The 23,768-nt window shown below is 42.5% G+C and overlaps 1 protein-coding gene across 1 annotated transcript in view; it reads left to right on the top strand.

Annotated features, from left to right (window-relative positions):
• The window catches only part of VWC2L (von Willebrand factor C domain containing 2 like), a 152,439-nt gene extending 132,423 nt beyond the window's left edge, over positions 1–20,016 (top strand). The window contains exon 4 of the mRNA XM_030838730.2: positions 19,739–20,016. Coding sequence (XP_030694590.1) covers positions 19,739–19,887 — 149 coding nt within the window. The 3' untranslated portion in view covers positions 19,888–20,016. The remainder of the gene's footprint in view (positions 1–19,738) is intronic.
• The last annotated feature ends 3,752 nt before the right edge of the window (positions 20,017–23,768 follow it).

Raw genomic sequence — 23,768 nt, 5'->3', positions numbered from 1 at the left:
AATTGTTATTACGTTGGGCCCATGTGGATAATCCATGATAATCTCCCTGTCTCAAAATCCTCAGTTTAATCACATCTGTAAACCCCCTCTGATCACATAAGGTCACATATTCACAGGCTCCAGCGATTATGATGTGAACATTTCAAGGAGGCCATTATTCAGCTTACCACAGGTGGTACAGCAAACAGGACACAAAAACAGAAGCTCCACGTACTTAGGACATTATACCCCCCTCAAAGGTATCAGAGAATCACAAATGAAAAGAAGCAATTAGGACAACATTAAGTCCTGCCACTGGAAACAAGCTGTAGTAAGAAGTTGACCTAGCCACATATTTATGTTGTGAAGAATTGGGACCTGTCTAGAAATATAGGGTGCATTTCTTGAATCTTCCTTCTTGATTCCTAATCAGGACATCCTTGATGCCCCCTTCCATTGCCTTATCTATGTGCCTCTGCTAAGGTTCAGAGAAAAACACTGACAGGATCAGAGACTTCACTTCCTAACCTCTTTCACAATCACTCTGCAAACTTTCTGATGTGAAGAAGTAACAAACTCAGATACGTAAATATTTTAAAAGTGCCCAATTCAGTGTTTAGAACCAAGTTGGCTCAAAAAGCTGCGTGTGCAATGCAAGTGCTGCACAAATGCTCTTTATTGGTGGAACGCTCCAGGAAGTACAGTCCCTAGGGCTCTGCTGTACCATTTGGAATGAAAATGAGCATCGCAGGAAAACTCAGGTGTATCTAAAGGTCAGTGGAATTTCAACCAGATGTTTTGCTTCCCCACCACAGACCTGGCAGTAGGAGTGGTTTCTAAATTCCACTTGGGGGAAATAAATGTAAACATTTTTAATAACATGTTTCCATTTCAACCTTGGCTCTTCCTTAAAGTTCAAAAGAGTCTCATATTCATTTTTCTTCTAGCGTATTCAACCAATGTTTATTACCATAAGTAAAGTAGGTTAGAATTTCTAAAACTGATCACTCCCCACCATCATCACCATCCCCTTCCCCTTCCCTGAACCTGTTTCTCTCTCTGCCCATCTCAGTGAATGGCATTACCTGTGTCACCCAATCCAGAAACCCAGAGTGAGCTACAGGCTTCTTCCCCTGTCTCATCCCCGCTCCAAGGTCATTAAATCCTACAATGTAGTATATGAAAGCTTTCCTGTCCATATTGAAAGTTATGCCTCATTTCAGACTCTTGACTCTCAACTGGACGAGCACAATGGTTTTGTAACTCATGTCCTTGCTCTCGTCTTACACATCTCTGTTCAGTACTCCACTCTCTGGACTGGACAGCGTGAGCTTCCAGAAGATGCATATCATATCACTTCCCTACTTTACTTTTTAGTGACTGCCTATCTTAGAGGTTAAAATACAAACATTTAATTTTGGTACAAAAGGCATTTCATAATCTTCTACCAGTCCTCTCTCTAGCATACTCTACCCTATTCCTGAACCCTGTGATGCAGCTAGAAAACCTTCTCTTTGCTTAGCAATGCAACAAAAATTAGCAAGACAGCTCCTGATATTCACAATTTTACAGTCTCTTAGAAGGGATGAAACTACTGAGCTATGTTAAAAATATATAGAGACACACACACACACAGTTGAACCTTGAGCAACGTGAGGGTTAGGGGCATCAACCCTCTGTGTAGTGAAAAATTTGCGAATAACTTTTTTTTTTTTTTTTTGGTACGCGGGCCTCTCACTGTTGTGGTTTCTCCCGTTGCGGAGCACAGGCTCCGGACGCGCAGGCTCAGCGGCCATGGCTCACGGGCCCAGCCGCTCCGCGGCATGTGGGATCTTCCCGGACCGGGGGACGAACCCATGTCCCCTGCATCGGCAGGCGGACTCTCAACCACTGCAGCACCAGGGAAGCCCACGAATAACTTTTATAGTTGACCCTCCATGTAGGCAGCTCCTCTGTATCTGTATTCAACCAACCATGCATCGTGTAGTACAATAGTATTTATTATGAAAAAGAATCCACATATAAGTGGACCAGTGCAGTCCAAACCTGTGTTGTTCAAGGGCCAACTGTATAGTTAAATAGTGTCATAAGGGAAGAACAAAGTGCTTTGAGGTTCAAAAATTAAAGAAAAAACATTTGGGTGAAGAATCAGTGTAATATTCATAAAACATACTTCCTGTATACATTTTGCAAATAGTTATTTAAAAAAGGGCATTCAAGGTAGCAAAGAATATCATTCTGATCTTTTAAAGCCCTCAGCCAGATCTTACGAGTCTTCTTATTCCCGTTTAGAGAACTGAGAAGCCATAGTCAGTATCACAATGAGGATGCTATTTTAGTGGGCAGTTTCAGCGCCTGGCGCAGCCTCAGACTCTAGTTCGATAGGTGACCAGGGGAGAGAGAAGAGTGAATGTTTTAGATGTGTTATTTGTAAAACACACAAACAAAAACACTCTGCAGTGAGAAGGAAGAGATTTTTTTGGATGAGTGGCCACTGTTGCTGGCAGTGTAATAGTTCTCATTTCTATAAATAACTATGGTTGACGCCCATTTCCTTCCAGTCTATCAGCTTCCATTGACGTTCATTGACTTCGCTTTCCAACAGAGACCCTGTGGTTCATTCATTCACCCTCTCTCTTGCTGACTCCCACTTTTGCTAAAACTCCAAACCTTCATCAACCTAAGTGTCTGCCCACTCCTATACCAGCCCTAGGCTGTTGGAGACATCCACACATTCACATGCAGAGCACAGTAAGCTCAGGGTTTCTTTCGCCGTCCCTTTCAGTGCTACCCATTCAGCCCCCACTAGCCGGCTCTCTTTTACTACATGCGCTGCCCCCTACTTATTCTCAGTAAATCACTTCACTCCCTCACAGCAAAATGACATAACATCATTTTAACTCCCTTCTTGGCCAACATCAAGAAACTTATCTGTCCTTATCTTCCTGTCTATTTCAGGAGAATGCTCCTTCTTGTGAAAAGGTGGATTCTGGTTGCATAAATCTAGGGTAGGGCCCGACATTACTCATTTCTAACAAGCTCTCTGCTGATGCCTTTGCTGCTGGCCCTAAGATCACGGTACTTCGATGAACAACTCCTAGAACTCATCCCTGCCAGAACGTGCAGAACTTCCTCTTCTCCAAACCTGCAATTTTCCCTTCACTGGGGGCTTTTTCCTCTAAGCACATAGATGGACACATCTCCTGATGTTAAAACCAGCAACAGCAACAAAACTCAGAAGTTGACTGAATTACTCAATTCCAGCCCAGTACGTTCTCTCCCTCGTCACTTACCCTACATTTCACCTTCTTTTCAAAACGAGTCTTCTTGAAAGTATAATTTACATATTTTTGTGCACACGTCACTCTTAAACCCACTGATATCCAGCTTCATCCCCACAATGACGTGGGAATGCTTTTGCCAAGGCCATCCAGGGCCTGCTGGATACTAAATTTAATGGATATGTCCAACCCTTATTTTATTTAACATCCAGCAGAACTGACTCTTTATTGAAATCTTCTTCTCCATTAACTTCTGTTATACCGTCTTACTCCCATCTCTATAACCATCCATTCACACACCACTCTCAGAGCTCCATTCCTCTACTCATGACGTAAATGTTAGTTCCTTGGGGTTCTGTCAATAGTAATCTTCCCATTATTTACTCTCTCTCTTCCTAAGAAGCCACTTGCATGTATTCATTCACCATCTATATCCTGAAGACTTCTAAATTAATTGGTGCTTTCAGTTTAAATATCTCCCATGAGATCTCAAGCCATAGATCCCACTACTTACTCTAAGCTTTCCACTTGTTATAAGCTAAAGACATTTGAAGCTCAATATGTCTAGAACTGAACTCTGGACCTTCCACCTAAACTTGCCTTAGCTCCTATATTTCTTCTTTCCGTGGAAGATACCACCTGCTAGCCAGTACATAAGCAAAAAATATGGACATCATCTTATTTCCTTTCTCTTCCGTATCACTTACATCCACATTCCATTAATTCTCCCTTTAAGATCACCCCAATTTATCCCCCCTTCTCCATTCCTACAGCCACTGGCTCCGTGTGGACCTTCCCCATTTCTTTCCTGGAGCAATTACTGCTCTTGCTTCCACCAGGCTGGGGGCCTTCCAACCCTACCTCACACAGCAGCAGGAGCAATCTGGCTGAAGCATAAGCATGGTTACAGCCCTCTACCATTTAAAAATTATTCAGTGTTCCCACAGTGCTGTAATAGTAAAGTCCATTCTTCTACTCAGTACAGGTCTTCCAGAACCTGGCCACTGCCCTTTCTTCTCTTCCAGTTTCAGCTCCCTATTCTTCTCCTGGGACCCTAAGCTCCAACTCTACACAATTTCTTACATTTTTCCAATGGGCCATAACCCCTTCTTTGCTTATGCCACTAACTTCCCCACTCACCACCACACCGTCCTGATTCTTTACCAAAATTTTTCCCATTCACCCCTCATGATCCACTCAGTCTTTGCATCTCCAGAAAGCCTCCTTCTTCTTCTGTTTTGATTAGGTTCCCTCATACGTCCTTCCTGTAAAATCCTATTTCTAACTTTGTATTTGCCTCACTCCTGCTAGAGTATACCCCATTGAGACTTGGGAATATGTCTTGTGCTCACTGTAACTCCAGGGATGTGCACAGTCTCTGGCATATAGGAAGGTTTCAATGAATTCTTTTGAATAAATGAATAAATAAACTATCCTTAATAACTGACATCTGTCCATTGGCAATTTCTGGGAAGGCAACAGATTAAGGGGCATTTTTGAGATAAGAATGGTGGTATTTGCACCTGAGATAGACCACCCTGATCTCTCTTCTCTCCACCCTCCCCACCTCTAAATGTCTCCTCTAAATTAAGACAAAATCATTTGCCTGGGCAAGAATAAAATCAAGATTTCTAGACTCCTAGGGGGCAGGCCCTAGTCTATAATTGTATTTTATTTATTTGCTTGGTAGCGCATGAAACTATTTTCAGAGAGCTCACTAGCCTTGTCAGTAATATTTTTACCTATAAAATCTCAATCATTTTCCCTGGAAATAAATGTTGGTGTCTAAAGTCCATTTACATTTATGATTAAAGGCCAGGGTCCCAGCGTGTGATCTGAGTGACTGTACAAAATCTATTCTTGGAGACAAAATAACACCTGTGAGTGTCTAGGCCCATCAGCGATGCTGAGAGTTCCTTTTAAATTTCACTTTTGGAGGCTGATATGCTGCAGCAATTCAAGCTTGGGCCAAACTGATTGTTTTTCTGGCTTAAATTGCATTGTGGACCTCAAGGAAAACAGGAAGAGTTGGCAAATTTACAGCTTTTAAACAAAATTGCCTTAAGTTGAGGGGATTCCCTTAATGTAGCCTCTTATAAATTGGTTTCTTTTCTTAAGAACTTTCCCATTTCACAGGAATTCAGAACGTAAAGTCTCACACACAAGATCTGCTTTAAGGTAAAGTTCTCAAAACAGCGACATCTTTTTGATGTAAATTCCTTGTGTAATTGGGTACCAAAGCCAAAGTATAGAAGGGGAGCTGGAATAACAGAGCTCAGAAACTGTTATTCATTTTCCATTAACACTCCAATTCTGTCAGCAGAACTAGCGTATTCTAATTTTAGGCCAGGAATCCATACCAGGAGGACTTCCAGTAAATACAAAACCATCTAGTGATTTTCCAAATCCATGGCTTCATGTCCCTTGTTCTCCAGTTTAGCTCCTCATCTACAATTTCAACCTCTCTCGTTAATATTTCCCATTCCTTTGCTCCTATCATCTCATGCCTGTCAAAACCCCGAAGCTGGAGAACAGCTAACCACTTAGTATCCAGGGTACATGGTACACTATCTACGAACTAGTCTCGGTACTTTATGTGTACTAACTCATTTAATAATCTCAACAATCCTACCAGATGTGTACCCTTGTTATTCCCAGTTCACAGATGAGGAAATGGAGAATAAGTGACTCGCCCAAGGTCACGAGGCTATTCAATGATGCTCTCTGCCTGGGGCACTCTTCCACAGTATTGCTGGGCTCCAGTGGGAAGATCACAGGAGCCATCAAATGGGAACCACTGCAAATGATAGTCAGCATTCTCATCTGGACCCTCAGCCTGTTCGACAATTCCATTATGCTTCCCCAGGCTGCTATCTTTTTCATTCCCGGAATGACTGTGTCAACCCGCTCTCTTCCTCATCTTCTCCCTTCACTCTCAGCAGAGTCCCTCCTACTTCCCAGAGAAAATAGAAATCATCAGAAAGAAACTCCGGTAGCTTCCTATTGCCTATTAAAATGGAAGAAGTTCTCTCTCTCCCAACTGAGTACACAGTATCCCATGCCCTACTGCTTTCTCAGGGAATCTGTTCTGTCAATTATCTTCCCCCCACATCCCACCTTTTTACATTCAACTCTTCTTTCCCCCTGAGGCTCTCACCAGCATTTAAACATATTTCTCTCTCTCTCATCTTAAATATCTTCCCTCAACTCTGGCCTCATTCAGCTACTGACCAGGCTTTCTTTATGTCCATCCCTCCCCCTCAGCCTTCTGGCTTTTGCCTTTACTACTCCACAGAAAGTGCTCCTGTGAGTCACCAATAAACCTCTCTCAGCCCATATCTCATTTGCCATCTCAACTGCATTCAACCCTGCTGTCACTGCCCTTACCAGAAACATTTCCCTTCCTTTGCTTTTCTGACGCCATGTACTGCTAATTTTTTCTCCTTCCCCTTTGGAGACTTCATTTCAGTCACCTTAGTTGGCTCCAACTGTCCCATCTGCTGTCCTAGGCCCTCTTTCTTCTTGCCCTACACCAAAAGCTCCAGGGACCCCTCATCCACTCCCCTGGCTTCAATTACCACTCGTTTGCCAGGGACACCCAACTCTTCCTGGCAGCTCAGTCAATTCTATTCTGCTATTCATCTCCACCTAGATGACTCGTGTGCATAAACTCAATGTTCCTAACACTAACTGCGTTCTCTTTCCTCCAAACCCGGCTCCTTCATCAGCGTCCCACATCCTTGCTTGCTTCAGGAACTTGAGGAGCATCTTCTACCTCATTCCACACATTCGCTCCACCACCAAATCATGTTGATTCAATCTAAATACTGCTCACATACATTCACTTCTCTCCATTCCCACGGCCACCACCCTAGTCTAGGCCACACTTACCTTTGCCTGGACTAATGTAAGAACTGATTCAATTGGTCTACTTTCTGCAACAAGGCCCTCACCCCTGCTCCAGCTCATTATTTACATTGAAGCCAGCATAATCTAGTTAAAAAGTAAATCTGGGCTTCCCTGGTGTCACAGTGGTTGAGAGTCCGCCTGCCGATGCAGGGGACGTGGGTTCGTGCCCCAGTCCGGGAAGATCCCACATGCCGCGGAGCGGCTGGGCCCGTGAGCCATGGCCGCTGAGCCTGCGCGTCCGGAGCCTGTGCTCCGCAACAGGAGAGGCCACAACAGTGAGAGGCCCGCGTACCGCAAAAAAATAAAAAAAAAAAAAAAGTAAATCTGATGATGGCATGGTTTCAATGGCCCTCTAGAAGCAATCCAAAACTCCAAATATAGTTTTTTTTAAATACTAAGAAATTGCTCATACTTATGTCTCTGCTTTTATCTTTGGTCCCCGCTTCCACTGGCTCTCTACTCTGCAGTACCTTAAATGCTTCCCTAAGAGCCAAGCTTTTGTTGCACTTAGGAGATGTTCACATGTAGCTCCTTTGACCCCTTCCTCTCATTATCATCTATCACCTCCTCAAGGCACCCTTTTCTGACTTCTAGACCAAATTAAATCCCCTTAATATGTTTACTATTTTTTACAAATTTTATCCCATTGTTATTTATATTCAGTATCTACTTTTGCCACAACCATACAGGAAGGAAATATACCCGCCTACTAAACGTTATATTTCTAGACTAGAAATATTCCTAGACTAGACTCAGTATACAGTTTGTGAACCATTTATTTTTACTAATCTTGTCCTCATTTCTGTGCCACAGTTATTAGCTATCTACAGGCATTGTTAGATGAACATTAAAGAAAATGTCATTTTGTTTCTTAATTTACCCATGGCACGTCTAATAATTCATGACCATGAAAATCATGGAAATGTCAATAGGGCACCTCTGGTCATATGATCCACTAATGAAATAACCTGCTCATCACCTTTTTTTTTTTTCTTTTTTTCGGTTGCAAGACATTTTGTGTCTTTGAACATAGAAAATGAAAATGGAAAGTTTTCTGTTTCATCTCCGTTATGAAGTATGCTGTGTGGATAGTGTGTGTGTGTGTGTGTTGGTACCCACTTTGTTGACAAGCATATCCCACGTCCCATGCCCCTCCCCCACAGAGAGGACGCTACTTCCATTCTAGTACGTTCACTCAAGCATTTTAAGAAAATGAAAATAGGTTTGCAATTTTTTCATCAATGAGGTAGGCAGTTTTAAAGATGATACTAAATTCGCTGTCAGAGATAGAAAGTTTGTTGCTTAAAGAAATTCTATCTTTTATATGAAAGTTAGATAAAACTGAGTACTACAATCTTTTCTAACCTGTTTCTATCCCAAAGATAAATATATATTCTTTTCTTTCCAGTGATAACCAACTTGGTTTTGGAAAGTGAGGTCATTAAAGCATCCAAAATGGTTTCAAATGCCAAGTTTCACACATGACTCTGATTCTCAAAGCTATCGTATGGATAGAAATCACACTTATCAAAGAAACACAATAATGACAGCTCAGAGGCCGATGCTGAAACTTGAAAGTAATTGAAGCATTTAACCACCATTTTCTTGCTCAGAGTTTCTCCTCAGGAATGACCCACTGCTAAAAGCCTGTGTAGCATGCTGCATTCACTGCCATTGGGATAAGCTTAATCTATGTTGAGGCATCTTCTAAAACTCAGACTAACCACGCTATCTTCTACAGCTTTTATCCAAGCTCTGCCTTATCCTAAAGCAAATTTTAGCCTGCATCAAAATCACCTAGAATGTTTATTAAAACACAGAAACAGAGCTTCCCTGGTAGCACAGTGGTTGAGAGTCCACCTGCCGGTGCAGGGGACATGGGTTCGTGCCCCGGTCTGGGAAGATCCCACATGGCGCGGAGCAGCTGGGCCCGTGAGCCATGGCTGCTGAGCCTGCACGTCCGAAGCCTGTGCTCCGCAATGGGAGAGGCCACAGCGGTGAGAGGCCCACGTACCGCAAAAAAAAAAAAAAAAAACAAACAAAAAAACCCACAGAAACACAGATCTTGGACCCCATACCCACAGTTTCTGATCAGGTGTCTGGTGGGGCTGGAGAATTTGCATTTCAAAGATATTCTCAGTGATACTACTGATCAAAGGCACGTGTTTTGAGAGCCCCTGTCTTACAGTTATGCCCTTTTCCACAATACCTAGCATTCCTTCCTCCCAAATTATGTAAAAATTAGTTTCCTCTTGGCCATTCCTAATACCTCTTCATCCTTTTGTAATTCCTTAGGGCCAGTACTGTCCCATAGAAATATCATGTGAGACGTACACTGAGTTTTAAATTCTCTAAACTTAGTTTCATATTTATGTAAATTTTCTAAAATTCAATTTTCTATATTAGCCACATTAGAAAGTAAAAAGATGAAATTAATTTTATTGATACATTTTATTTAACCCAATATATCCAAAATATTGTCACCCAACACATACTTTACATAAAAAATATTAATGAGTGATTTTACTCCTTTTCTCTTACGTTCAAAGACTTACTAATTCCTTGAAGTCTGAGGTCTGTTTTTGACATTTACAGAGCATCTCATTTTGGACTAGCCATATCTCAAGTGCTCTATAGGCATATATGCCTAGTGGCTGCTATCATGGACAGCAGTGCCACAGAACTTTAGAGTCAAGAAAACTGGGGCACTGAGGGCTCTTCATGGTCTGCCCACTTCTATGACTTTCACTACATTTTCTCAGTTTTAAGATGTACCTGATTGTCAGACACATTATCGATTTAACAGATTTTAAGGAAAAAAGGAACAATTACAGCATTAAATGTACACATTGATTTTAAAATGCATGTCAGTCTAAAACTTCTCTTTATTTTTATACATAGAACCAAATATTTCATGATGCACTTGTTTTCCTCCCGCTACTTGTCCTATCCCCATCTCCTCCCCCATCAACAATCCCTTCCTCCAGCAAGATAATCCTCGTTAACAACTTAGTATTTGTGCTTCTTTATTTTTCCTCCATCCTCATATAATTCTATACAAATGTACACACAGAAGTTTGTCTATATTTGTTTTATTAAAACAGGATATTATACCCACTTCTCTGCATAATTCTTTTATTATTCAATAATAATTCATGAAAATCCCTGCAAATCAGCTAGATGTTATAGTTCATTCTTTTTCATGGCTACAGAAGAGTCTATGAAGTGGAGTACCATAATTCATTATTTCTGTCATTGCTGGACATTTACACATTATCCTTTTTTTAAGCACTAAGAAAATGCTATAAAAAAGCAGAAACCTTTAGATAGATAGGTAGATAAATTGATCAATCCATAGATAGCTATCATTGCCTACTATCTCTTTAAATTAGCTTGCAGGGACTTCCCTGGTGGCGCAGTGGCTAAGAATCTGCCTGCCAACGCAGGGGACGTGGGTTCCATCCCTGGTCCAGGAAGACCCCACATGCCGTGGAGCAACAAAGCCCATGCACCACCACTACTGAGCCTGCACTCTAGAGCCCACGCACCACTACTACTGCGCCCGTGTGCTGCAACTACTGAAGCTGGCACACCTAGAGCCCGTGCTCCGCAACAAGAGAAGCCACCGCAATAAGAAGCCACGCACCACAACGAAGAGTAGCTCCCGCTCGCCGCAACTAGAGAAAGCCCGCACAGCAACGAAGACCCAACACAGCCAAAAATAAATAAATAAATAAATTTAACAAAAAAAAATAAAAAATAGATAAATAAATAAATTAGCTTGCAATCTCTTTGTTAGCCTTTACCTTAGACATTCTCCCACCATAGCTGGGCTCTTTCTTTCCAATAAATGAAACCAGTTGCCTGTACCATCCAAGCAAATCATTTTAAATCAATTTCCTAATGAATTCTTCTACAGTCAACAACTGGTTCAGACTAATATATCTCCCCTTAACTCTCCCCAGTCATGCTCTCTATTCAGCTGTTCTCTTCAACTGTCTGGCTTCCTGGTAAATAGTAAACAAAGCTGGGGAAAATCCACATAGGAATGATTTTTTTGTTGTACATCCACTCACTTTGCAAAAAATACTGGTTGACATTAACCATATTAATTTCTTCACTGATATTTTAAAATTAAAAAAAGAAATACAGACTAGGAATCAAAGGTCCTGTAATCCATAAGCTACCCAAAGTAGCACAGATGGTAACTCAAGCAGTAATAATAATGAGAATGATAAATAGCAACAACTAACGTTTATTGTTACTTCATGATAGTCATTGTTCTAAGTACTTTACATTATGTTAATTCATTTGCTTCTTCAAAATCTCCGTAAGGTAAATACTCTTATTATTTTAATATTATTCCCACTTTATGGCTGAGGACTCTGAGATGATACCTCCAGGAAATGGCAGAAGGAGGACTGAAATGTAGACAGTATGACTCCAGAGTTCTATCTGCTCACCTGGAAATAAAGCGCCTCACCTGGGAAATAAGTAAGTAGTAAATCACCTCACCTCCTCTCTGTTTGAAACTCAGTGTCCTCAGCTGTAAAATGGGTAGAGTAATACCAGCTCTTCCTACCTTTAGGATTGCTGAGAGGAAACATGAAAAACACTGAAAGCTCTAACAAGGGGAGGTCATCTGGTTTAAGGTTGGAAAATTGGGCTGAGACTATTTCATCATCTGAAGCAAAAACTAACCAGAGAGTGTTTTATACAACAGCAAACCAGGCCATTTTCTGACCACACATATCCTTGTGAAAGTGAGACTGGACATACAGGGCCAGCTAATGCAGACTGTGAATGATGCCAGATTCTCACAGCTGCTGATTTGCCTGGAATTAGGAAAAAAGCAGCCAACCTTTACCTCTATCGTGTAGCCTGACCGTGTCCTTCCTCTCTCTTCTCCAGTCTTCGGCCTTTGCTTAATAGAAGCACCATGCTATAAATCTTACATACTTAAGGGCCAAAAAGCTCTCCAGAGCCCGCACACTGAAATTTGTGTGGGAGTTCAGCAGTACTGAATTTTCAAATAAAATGATTAACAGGCACCTCTAGGGCAGCCTCTGAGAAAACGATCCTTCCTGACTTGCCACCTTAATCCGAGGAAGCTTTTTGTTCTCAGGTTTAATAAAATAGTTGGAAAGTAACGTAGGGATGAGGGTCTAGAAGCAGGTAGAGAGCAGCACCCCGTTCTCCAGTCTGCAGGCTCCCATCAGCAACCCGAATCTCATCTCTGCTCTCTGTCCAGGCCTAACTAGGCCACGGGAATGTGCTACTGGGGAGGTTTCAGTTACTTCGTTCAATTTTCACTGCAATCAGCTCTCATTACTTGTTGCTAGAAATATTTTCTCCAAGATTTTAAGAGTCGGAAATGGGTTCACCTGATCAGAAGCCTACTTGCTTTTTGGTAGCACAATAACATCTGTCAGACTTCCTGAAGCAGAGAATTAAAATCGGTTAAAAGGATGAACATAATCCAATCCAATTCAATCCCAGACTCGTGCCTACAAGCCTCCTATTTGCTGAAACAATGATTTAGATGCCCTGCCGAATAAATATAGGCTGTTTATAGCCGAACACAATAGGAATCTGCCTCATTTATGCAGCAGGAAGATCGTTTACAGCCAATTTCTAAAAGACACCAAGCATCAATAATAAATTTTCAAATCAAGGCCAGAAATTGCAATACTCAAAAAAGGCCTGTCAGGCAATATGAAATTGTTGTCAGAAGAAGGGTTTTCAGGGACGCCATATACCAGTTTATAATCCAGAAGTGACTATAAAATGGTCATGGCCAGCCTGGCTTTCCAAGTCTCTGGGAAGGAGGAGGCTTGGCTGTAAAGGAGATCTGGGGCAACAAGAACAGGGCATCTACGACTGAGAGATCTCAGCGCCAGCCTGGTGGCCTTTGGAGACGATCGCTAGAGCCACACTTTTTCTCAGCTAAATCTGCTTCTTGGGAGCAATTCCTGCTTTGCACTTACGGAGAAGAGGCTGAATAATGCTGGGGGAGGGGCTCAATTTTCTGCCCCACAGGGATTGTGTAGCCAGACCTTCCCTTTACTTATACATGTGTGCTTGCTCACACACACATACACACACACACACACAGACTTAAACAGGAATTTAAACATCCTAACCTTTTCCCTCTAATCCATCCCATACCATCCCAGGTGCTATTAAAACTTGCAGGAAGGGCTTCCCTGGGGGCACAGTGGTTGAGAGTCTGCCTGCCGATGCAGGGGACCCGGGTTCGTGCCCCGGTCCGGGAAGATCCCACATGCCACGGAGCGGCTGGGCCCGTGAGCCATGGCCACTGAGCCTGCGCGTCCGGAGCCTGTGCTCCGCAACGGGAGAGGCCACAACAGTGAGAGGCCCGCGTACTGCAAAAAAAAAAAAAAAAAAACCTTGCAGGAAATGAAAAGTAGCTCCTACTCACAGGAAGATTGACTTCTGGGATGGAGCCTAGAAAAATGGCTCTGGGTCGCAGCTCAATCACTTACTAGCTGTGACTCTGAGAAAGTCACTGATACTTCCGTGTCTCACTGTCTGACCTATAATACACAGGAAATAGTAGTTCATGTGAGGAGGAAGTAAGGTCGTGGGTGAAAATTCTTAAAAAGAACTCCCAAGGTGTTCATTGAATTCATTGTTGCCAACGGGACCTGGATCTCATCCGAGCTTCCTACAAGAGCAAGCTGGGGAGTCAGGAACAGGAAAGGGTACCATTCTGGCTGACATTTGGAGTGATAGGACACATAAAAAAGCCTCTCCTCGAGGAAAGTAGTCAGAATAAGACGGTTGGTATTTAAGCTCTCCCGTTATCCAGCTCTCTGCCTTTTATTAAGTCCCTTAATCTCTCTGAGCTTTACTTTCCTCATGTATGCAATGGGATTCATGATGACACCTTACAGCATTACGGTGAATATGAAACAAGAAAACATATACGAACATGTTCTGTAAACTCTAACGAATGTTCCCTCCCTGGGTCTAGGCCCTCAGCTACACTGTCTTGTTTATTTTCTTCATAGCTCAGAATGACTTGAAATGTCCTGTGTGTTTTTGTATTGTTTGTCTGATTCACCCCACTAGAATGTCAACTCCCCAAAGGCAGGAGCTCTGTCTTAACAGCTGTATCACTCATGCTTAGAGTGGTCTTTTTCTGAATATTTCTTACCTGATTGTTGGACAAGCACACTGGCAGTCAGCCCCAGAGAAAAAATTTTGAAGCACATGAAATCTTCCCTCATTGACCCCTCTGCCCACCCATCTTAGCATCCGAAATGCACAACTGCCTCCTTCCCGTGACTGGGGAATCCTCTATGTATGAAGCAAGTCTCTCTCTCCCTAGAGAAGCTGCAAATGCCAGGTACCCACGCCCCAGCCTCCCTTGCAGCTAGGGTGCAGGAATCTGACTGGGCTCTGTCCCCAGGCTCACCTGCTGCACACTTCCCACTGAAAGCTAGTGACTTCCAGAAGAACTACACAATCCTCATCGTGGCAAGACTCTGGTCAGGGAGCTGGCTCTGCTGATGGCCCTCATAGCAGCATCCGGGGTCCTGGGTTGGGAATGTCGACGGAGCAGGCTGCTATATCTGCACCCAAGGTGTGTCTTCACTGGGTCATATCTGTGGCATGATGTCGGCCCTTGTTCCTGATTGTCTTCCCTCCAGGCATGGTTCCTTGGGCTATTCTGGATATCCTCTACATACAACTTTAATTAGTGCTTTTATGCTTCACTTATCCAGGACTGGTTTGTTGTTTGACTGATAGGATCCTCCAATTCCCCAAACAGCCCAGTATCTCCATCAGATTAAAAGTGACCCTGGTCCCCTAAGAGACTCCAGCTAAACTGTCTTCCTAGCAATTACCTGCTCCTCCCAACAACCCTTTGCCTTTTCCCAGATGAAATTGCACGTTTCCTGGTGCTTTTTCCCTTAGGACCTTACTTTCTATAAGGGGTAATCTGATCAGTTAATTCAAGCCGATGTGTTAATTTCTGATGCTAATTTAATATTACCCCAGCATTTCAGCAGATACTTTTAATGCCTCAGAGCAAAGGAGAGAGGAATCACACAGTGGCCAGGGCCTGTGAGGGTTCTACTCTTTGTCTGCAATCTCAAAGGTCCTACCTCCATTGAGACATCATGGACAGTCCAAAGATGGGTGCATTGTGGACCAATCACATGGCGACCCTGGTGCAGTTTATGGAATCAGTCTTTACTTCATGATTATCGACATGCCTGCATATGCACAGATGCTTATGTGTGCGCATACACACACACACACACACACACACATGAACCCCTACCCAAATACTTCATTGGCTTCCCATTGCTTTTAGAATGAGGAGCAAAATCTTTAACATTCCCAGTAATGCCCTGTATCCTGAGCCCTAACCCAGTGACATAAATGATTATATCATTTGGCTCTCAGGTGGGGAGAGGGGCAGTTAAAATCCTGATCTGTAGCATTTGCTGATTTCAGTGGCATAAATACTTCCCAAATGTTACTTACAAGCTACCAAAATAATATCAACAAGGTTATAAAATTCCTGAATATTTAATAATGGCTCTTTCAAGCCAAGAGGAGCGCCCAGCTCCAGAACACCACTGTTTTCCCAGTCACTTCTCAGTACACTCGTCATTCTAAACCCACTGGCTTTTCAACTTCCAACTTCCTCAATGGGTCAAATATTTCTGTATTACTAGGGCTAGGCCTGATATATATGTCAGGCCAGATCTATAAGTTCAGAAAATAATTTTGCTTCCAATATATAACTAGCTGGTTCATACTATTTCATTCAGTTAAGCAAACACATACTGAGTTTTTAATATTTGCAAGACACAGTATTAGGCCTGGACCATGAGAAATAATAGATACTCCGTTCCTGTTTTCAAGGAACTGACGATTTCAATCTACCTGACAGATGAGACCTCCTGCGTTCTGAAAGATCTCTGAGAGAGAAGGCCTCACCACACTCTTGGCAACTGCCACACTCAGTTCTCAGTTCGCTGAGTAATTTGTGTGGGAGCTTCTAATTCCTTGAGAATCAATGCATCTCCATTTCCTCTTATTCTGGGTGCCAGAAGCAAGAACATTTGGTCACCATTCTTCACATAATAAGCCTTCACTCCCTGAGAGTTATTGAGTTATACCTTTGTCTTCTCTTTCTAGATTAAATAATTCCAATCCCTTTAACCTTTTTCAGAGGTCCTATTTGCCAGCCTTCAGTTTAATCATTTTCACTGCACCCTCTGGAGTCTCTCCAAGTCTTCAGCATTAAAATTTGTTGCTTTTGCCATTGAGCTCACTCTTCTAAGCAACTTATTCTTTCACGTAAACCAAGACGAAAGGAAAGCAGCCCCCAAATAAAAGGAAGAGAGTAGATAGAAGGACAGATTTCCTACGTAAGGGATTCATGTAGGACACTCACACGCTGAAAGCAAATAGCATGTACTGTCAGCACTATTAAGGAAAAAGGGCCAAGACCAGAAGAATTTCTAAATAGTGCCAACCATTTTGCTTGACAATTATCTAAATTACTTTTAAGCAGATAAGGCTATTAACAAGCTTGCTTTAGTTACACCTGAAGTTCTCAGACGGGTGCTTATAAAATCATTGTTAATGAGATCAGACAGGAGTTTTCGATTCTGCACAATACCTCTGGCTGCCAAGTAGACTGTCCAGAGGTTACTATGTAATTTACAGGCAGCGCCTTTGACTGGTCAATCCTGGCAAAGTGCAAAGGATCTTTCATTTCATTCTGTCAGTCAATAGAAATTAATATTTCCTGAGCTGAGAGTGCAGGAATTCTAAATGAGTTTTAAGAAAGGATGTACAGAGGCTGATCACATACATGCTGATCACTGTGTGGTACCAACATATGCCAAAAGGGGCAGATACGAAAAGCAGAGCTCTAGGAAAAACCCTCTTCAAGATAAGCATGATGACTTAGAGATCTCTTTTTACCAAGATCCCTCCCTGCCTTTTTCTCTTATTGTTCCACTGAGATGAACCTGCCCCCTGTGAGCCAGTAGTGTGCCCCCCCCACACACACACACAAAGAGAGAAAAAGACAGAGAAAAGGAGCGGGGGGTGGGGAGAGGGGGAGAAAGAGGGAGACAGAGGAGAGAGAGTGTGTGAAGATTCTACTGACACATTTCCAAATGCTTTCAAGAAGCTGGGAAAACTCTTTCTGGGTAACATTCTACCTGTTCTGTTTCCGGGACTTCTTTGTTTTGGAGCCAGTGTTTAGAAAAAATAAATTATTTTCCCATCTGGAAAAGTTAAAAGTATACAATTAGGGTGAAAACAGTTGGTTGGATATGGAGAAGTGGAAAGAGAGAGACTATTGCTTTCTCTGGGCTAGTTCTGGGAAAACTGTAGTTAGTGTTCATCTAGTTCAATTTCTGAAGTTAGTATGGCTGTGGTCAGACCCTGTCTGGCTGAGACCCAGCAGGGCTGAGAAAGGTCTGTCAACAGCAGCCATGGGAGAACCAGCTACGTTCTGAAAAAGATTCCTTGCCAAGTTCTCTAATAACAGGACACATTCATGATTTGGTGTGGAATTTTCTCAGGGAGGTGTAGACTCAAAGACAGTTCAGCCTATCAAACAATGACTTAAACGCTAAGACTTACGGAATTGATATAGTGATCCTTAAATAATCGGCAATTAAGATGGCCAAGAGCTTATAACCACAGCATCTTAAGGAGAAGCACCTCCTGGGCAAAAGAAGACAGTTCGCTAAGCCGTTTAATTTATCCGTGTGGACCCATTATATCCCTCCTATTCCTGCTGGCTCTTCATGCCCAGGCACACGCCCCAGGTGTCCGTCGACCTGAGTGAAGGAAAGGCATAGGTACGCAAACGCAGTCGGTAAATAAATGCACAGTTGAGCTCCGGGAGCTCTGAAACAATGGTGATTAAAGCTGCAGCATATTGAATAGTTGTGTGTTGAGAAATCAACATTGTAATGTAATAATTACCATTTTTAGAAAGGCAAGATTCCAATTATGAAGTGAACTACAAATCACCCCGATTTCATTTACTTCATGGTAAAGATAGTCTCGTAAATTGTTACCAAGTGGTAAGCAAATGAAAGTAGGGCACTGATATCAATGTTGCCATGTTACTTTGTAGTGGTGATGGCAAGTGGCCAATAATGTTGGATGAATAAATCACCAGTAGACACAACTCAATGCTCCCTCTCTTTATCTAAATACGTATCTCAGAGACTTACACCAAGTCGTTTCTAAGAAACAGCAATTTGCATCACTCCGCTATAATCCACTGCACCTTGGGAAGCAATCTTTATCCCATTTAAATTTGAGAAATAATATCACCAATACCGAACATGCGCATTTCTACATTGGGATGGTTAAAAGAAAACAAAAACCAAAGGGGGGGAAAGAAAAACAGAGAAAATAAAAGGAAAGTAAGGAAAAGGGGAGAAAGACAAGAAGTAAAAAACAGATCGGTGAATTTTAAAAAACATCTATCTTTAACGAACAAGTGACATTTTCAGTAAAGTTTTTCTGAATCTGAAAAAGTAAAATAAAATTCCTGCTGACTTTCAAAAGCCAAACCTTTGGGTCATTCTTTAAAAAAATAGATAACCAGCAGATTAAAGGAACTCCATTTACAAAAATCAAATGAACCTCTCACAAAGCTTGTTTGGGACATGAATAAATCATCTGGTCATGAATTATTCATTGTTATCAAGAAACAAGCCGGGATTCCAGGAACTGGGCTGAGGGAAGCGCTAAAACCAGGGAGTGAGTGAGTTCATTGCCTCAAACCCACCATGGGAAGGGAGAGGACAGGCCACAGGGTACTGACAAGTGATGCTGACCGTGCTAGATGGTTTCAGGGACACTCTGGCAGCATTTACACCCCAGAGCATAAAGCAAATAGAGTTTAATCCTTACCTTACTTTAGAAAATTGCACGTACTTAGTAACAGACCATAAGACATTTTGAGCATTGGATCTTTTTTCTTTTGAATGTGCGACATACATGGGGAATATCAGCTGTATGCAAAAGACAGTAGGAGTTAAAAGTTTGCGTTTAAGGGAGATGACTAGAAAATTCCTTAAAGATACACTGTTAAGAGTAGTCTGGGGCTTCCCTGGTGGCGCAGTGGTTGAGAGTCTACCTGCTAATGCAGGGAACACAGGTTCGAGCCCTGGTCTGAGAGGATCCCACATGGCGTGGAGCAACTGGGCCCGTGAGCCACAACTACGGAGCCCGTGCGTCTGGAGCCTGTGCTCCGCAGCAAGAGAGGCCACCATAGTGAGAGGCCCGCACACCGCGATGAAGAGTGGACCCCGCTTGCCGCAACTAGAGAAAGCCCTCACACAGAAACGAAGACACAACACAGCAAAAATAAATAAATTAATTAATTAATAAACTCCTACCCCCAACATCTTCTTTAAAAAAAAAAAAGAGTAGTCTGACCTACTCGTTCATGGCTTTGGGGGTTATATTCTTTTTATTGGGGTCGGGAAGAAGGAAAGGGAGACTCTCACACTTAATCAACTAATCAGCCTATGTATGTGTTCCAGGTCCAAACTGCTTTGCAGGAACTACGATCATTCCGGCTGGCATTGAAGTGAAAGTGGATGAATGTAACATCTGTCACTGTCACAACGGGGACTGGTGGAAGCCTGCTCAGTGTTCAAAACGCGAATGCCAAGGCAAGCAGACTGTGTAGAACAGATTCCCACCCGATGACGAGCTCTTAGGAGAGAATGCTATGCCTTCTACACTGCACATGTTTAAAACAAGAGAAAACAAACAAACTCCTGCCAGCTACAACAGGGTCACCAGCAAAACCTTTTAGGGTTGACAAAAGTGAACATTTTACTAAGAGGAAATTTCTCTTTCTTTCTTGCTATATAAAACATATATAGCATATAGCTATCAAAACTGCTTTTGTAATTATCCATGCTTGATGGTGACTTGACAACTGGATTTCTGGAACAAAAAGAAAGAAATAGCCTTGTACAGGTTTCTCCTCTGGTGACACCTCTGGCCTGCCAGCTCACCATCTACTGACTTTCTCCATTTTTACTCTTCTGTAAACCTGGCATTTTTCTCTTGGAGTGATTTATTTTTTCCTCTTTAGAGTCTAAGGGGCCAGATTTGACTGCACAGTAAGGTTTTGAGTTGTGTCAAATAAGCTTCAGTAAAGCAGTGTCAGGAGTGAGGACCCTCCTGATTAGGAATATGCAAAAGCACCCAAGCGATCACTCCCCTCGAGTGAATCTTGCCCTGCAGGGTCAGAAGAGAGAGGTGCACATAGCTGGACCCACTGCTGGGCTGGGTGCGGAACTGGAGCTCAGTGCAGTATGCGGGGACTCACAATTTGATTCTTACAAACCACACATTTCATTCACAAAATTTTGAAACTGCCGATCAAAAACTAATATGTGAAGAATACCACGAGCATCACTAAAGAATCCAAAGGGAGACAGGTATTCAAAATTGCAGCATCAATCACCAGACTCTCTCACGATGCTGAATTTAAGTTCGGCTTATAATGAAACACACTACACCCACTCTGTCCCCTGGCACGAGAAATACCAGAACCAGGGTGAGCAGCCCCACTGTGAATCTGAATCCTTCTGAACACTTCTGGCTTTTGAGTTCAGATTTGGCTGAAAGCCAGTCATACACACAGGCAGTTTTCCTGGTTCGGGACTGTGTTTGCCATGTTACAGTAACGACCGCTCAGCCCTCTGTCTAAAACATAAGATTCAGGACACTCTTTCCACCTCAAGTGCTGATTTAAAGATTAGGGTAGAGTGAGTCTTGCACAATACAATTCCATTTGTTGAACAGTTTTTAAAATGTATATATTAGACACTGAACAATTAAAATGAACCTTTGAAGAGTCTCAAGGTTGCCCTGGTAATGCTGCTAGTATAGGAACAGAAAAAATAAAATACACAGGGTATCCGATGCCACCTCTATTCAAGTGCAAATTTAACAATTCTGAAACCACATGGCATAGCTAGTCACTTATTCCACTCTCCTGTCTTGAAAACCCTGGCACAGATCTGGTAGGGTCCTTGAGGAACCTTGAAGGTTGTCTTCATTACCAATGTTCTTTCCTTTTCTGCTCCCACTCTCACCTGGGCTTGGCCATAGCTCCAGCGGAGCTGCCGCATTCCTGTACAAGGTCTCTCAACCTCAGCGCTATTGACATTTGGGGCCAGACAATTAATTGTCATTGGGAGCTGTCCTGTGCATTTTCAGGATGTTTAGAAGCATCCTTGGCTTCTATCCACTAAATGCCAAGAGCAGTACCCTAACTGTAATAACAGAATGTCTCTGGACATTGCCAAATGTCCCCAGGCTGCGTGGAAGGGGGCAGAATTTCACCTGGTTGGGAACCATTGGTCTAGAATAATCAGTACAGAGTGGTTTTCTACCGGGGGGGAAGTACCAGGCAAGGTCTGGCTGAGGCTGTGGCTTTGGCGAGCCTCTGAGCCCTTGCGGACAGGCACGACCAGCAGCCCCGAGGGGACGGGTCAGTCTCCTCCAAAGGGAGTGACGCTTCATCACCACAGGTCCACGCTCAGGACACACATCTCTTTAGTCTCATCAACTGGGTTTTCCTTTAAAATCGTCAAGCCTCTCCTCCCTGGAAGCTCCTCCCGTCATCAAGAAAGAGCTGTCATTTCCAAAATTAATGTGTTGACGAGTTGGACCTGACACTTCTCACACACACTGTGCTCGTGTTCTGATACCAACAGTCAGGCTGGCGCCATCCCAGGGAGAACATCGAGCCGCCTTCCCTTAGAACACCAATTCGCAGCAAGGGTGGTGCTTTTCAGTTGCCACCCTGGATACATCCTAAAGACAGTCATGAATCATTCATGAACCGTTCTGCATGATTTATTCCCGCACTTCAAAGCAAAGGCACTCCACACTTCAGCTTGTTTCTAGACAGAGATGTATCATAGAGCTTTCTTTGCCCTGAGGTTGCCTACTGCCAGCCTCAAAAATCTTCACTCTTGGAAAGAAATAATAATAATAAATGACAGGAATAAGGTTTGAAACCCAGAAAACATCATTAATAGGGCCATGTTTCATAGTACCCTATCTATTATTAAGGAGTTACTATGTCCTTTGTAGAGAACAGAAGGCGAGAGCCACTGGGAAGCCAGGGTACAGAAATTTTGCATCAAAGGCTGGGCACAGTGAGAGTCACAACAAGAATTTTCGAGAATGAAGTACACTACCCATCAAGAAACTCTCTTCAGAGTTTGCAGAATGAAGGCTGCCCAGCAGCCTCTGTTACCAGCCAGAGAGAGGGATTATTTTATTGTTGTCCTTGGATTTTTTTTTTTTTTTTTCCCTCTCAGAGTCTCACTACAAGCTGTTTCCTTTAAGACTTTGTAGCACTGACATTTTTCCCCCTTTAGGGAGAGATGAACCTATACTGTGACAGAATTTCTCATAAACTGATAAACACTTTACAACTTCCTTCTACCCAGGTCATTGAGAAATCCTTTCCAAACTCTGAACAACACAGTTCTGGTTTCATCTGTTGTTGTTGTTGTTGTTGTTTTTCTTTTGAAAGCTTTGTCTGCAGCTACCCCATCACCACTACCCTCCTACATCTCCTCCGCCTTTGGTTCTTGGCTTTAACTACAGCTCTGTTTAAATAAAGGATCAACATCCTGATTGACAGCTGATGCCTGTTAAAAACTGATTCAGTTTCTAAAATCTTTGAAAAATGGTGTGCCTGAAAACTAGTGAGAGAAAAAAAAAAACACTAAACACTCAACTGTAAAAAGGGGATTCTAGCTACAATATTTGATGTGTAAAAGAATATATTATTAAAAAACTATTTTGTTAAATATAAAGTGTGTTAACCAGCAAACACGGTTTGTGGTATATTTTCCTTCCTGAATTTCTCCCTTCTCCCTACTCTTCATTTAATGACTAATTCTAAGTGACTTCTATCATCTGAAAATACGTGTGTTGTTAGAGCTATGTTCAGTTAGAATTGGGCATCAGCTTTAGCGTTTGTCTGAGTACATTTTCATTTTCCCTAAGAGAAGGCAAGGCTGATTTAGGGATCAGAGAGGAACTCAAACCAGCAGTGAAAGGGTTAGTGATAGGAAAAATATTTCCCTGACCCAGATCCATGCACACTACTAACGATAATCTGTAATTTTTGAGGGCTTGCTCTGTGGCAGGCCCTGTGCTGTGCACTGAACCTTTTCTATTCACGCCACACAGCACAGCTACGAGGCAGGGACTCTTATTATCTCTGCTTTGCTGTCGAGGAAACCAGAATACGAAGAGGTTAAATGCTTTGCCCAAGGTCACAGGATCTTAACGGGCAAAGCAGAAATTTTTTACTGTAGAAGTTTTCAATCATACAAAAATTGAGAAGATTGTATAAGGAACCTCCATTTACCCATTGCCAAGATGCAACAGTTCTCAAGGTTCTGCATAATACTTCATCTATTGTTTTCCCTTGAATATTTTAAAGCAAATATCAGGCATATCATTTCATCCTTACATCATCAAAGAGAGTAATCATCTCTTTGAAAAAAGGGCTGAAACTAACATACC

The sequence above is a fragment of the Globicephala melas genome, chromosome 7 (genome assembly GCF_963455315.2).
Source record: "Globicephala melas chromosome 7, mGloMel1.2, whole genome shotgun sequence".
In the NCBI taxonomy this organism is placed as follows: Eukaryota; Metazoa; Chordata; class Mammalia; order Artiodactyla; family Delphinidae; genus Globicephala; species Globicephala melas.
The sequence above is the reverse complement of the archived record's forward strand: the minus strand, read 5'-3'. Positions and strand labels throughout refer to the sequence as shown.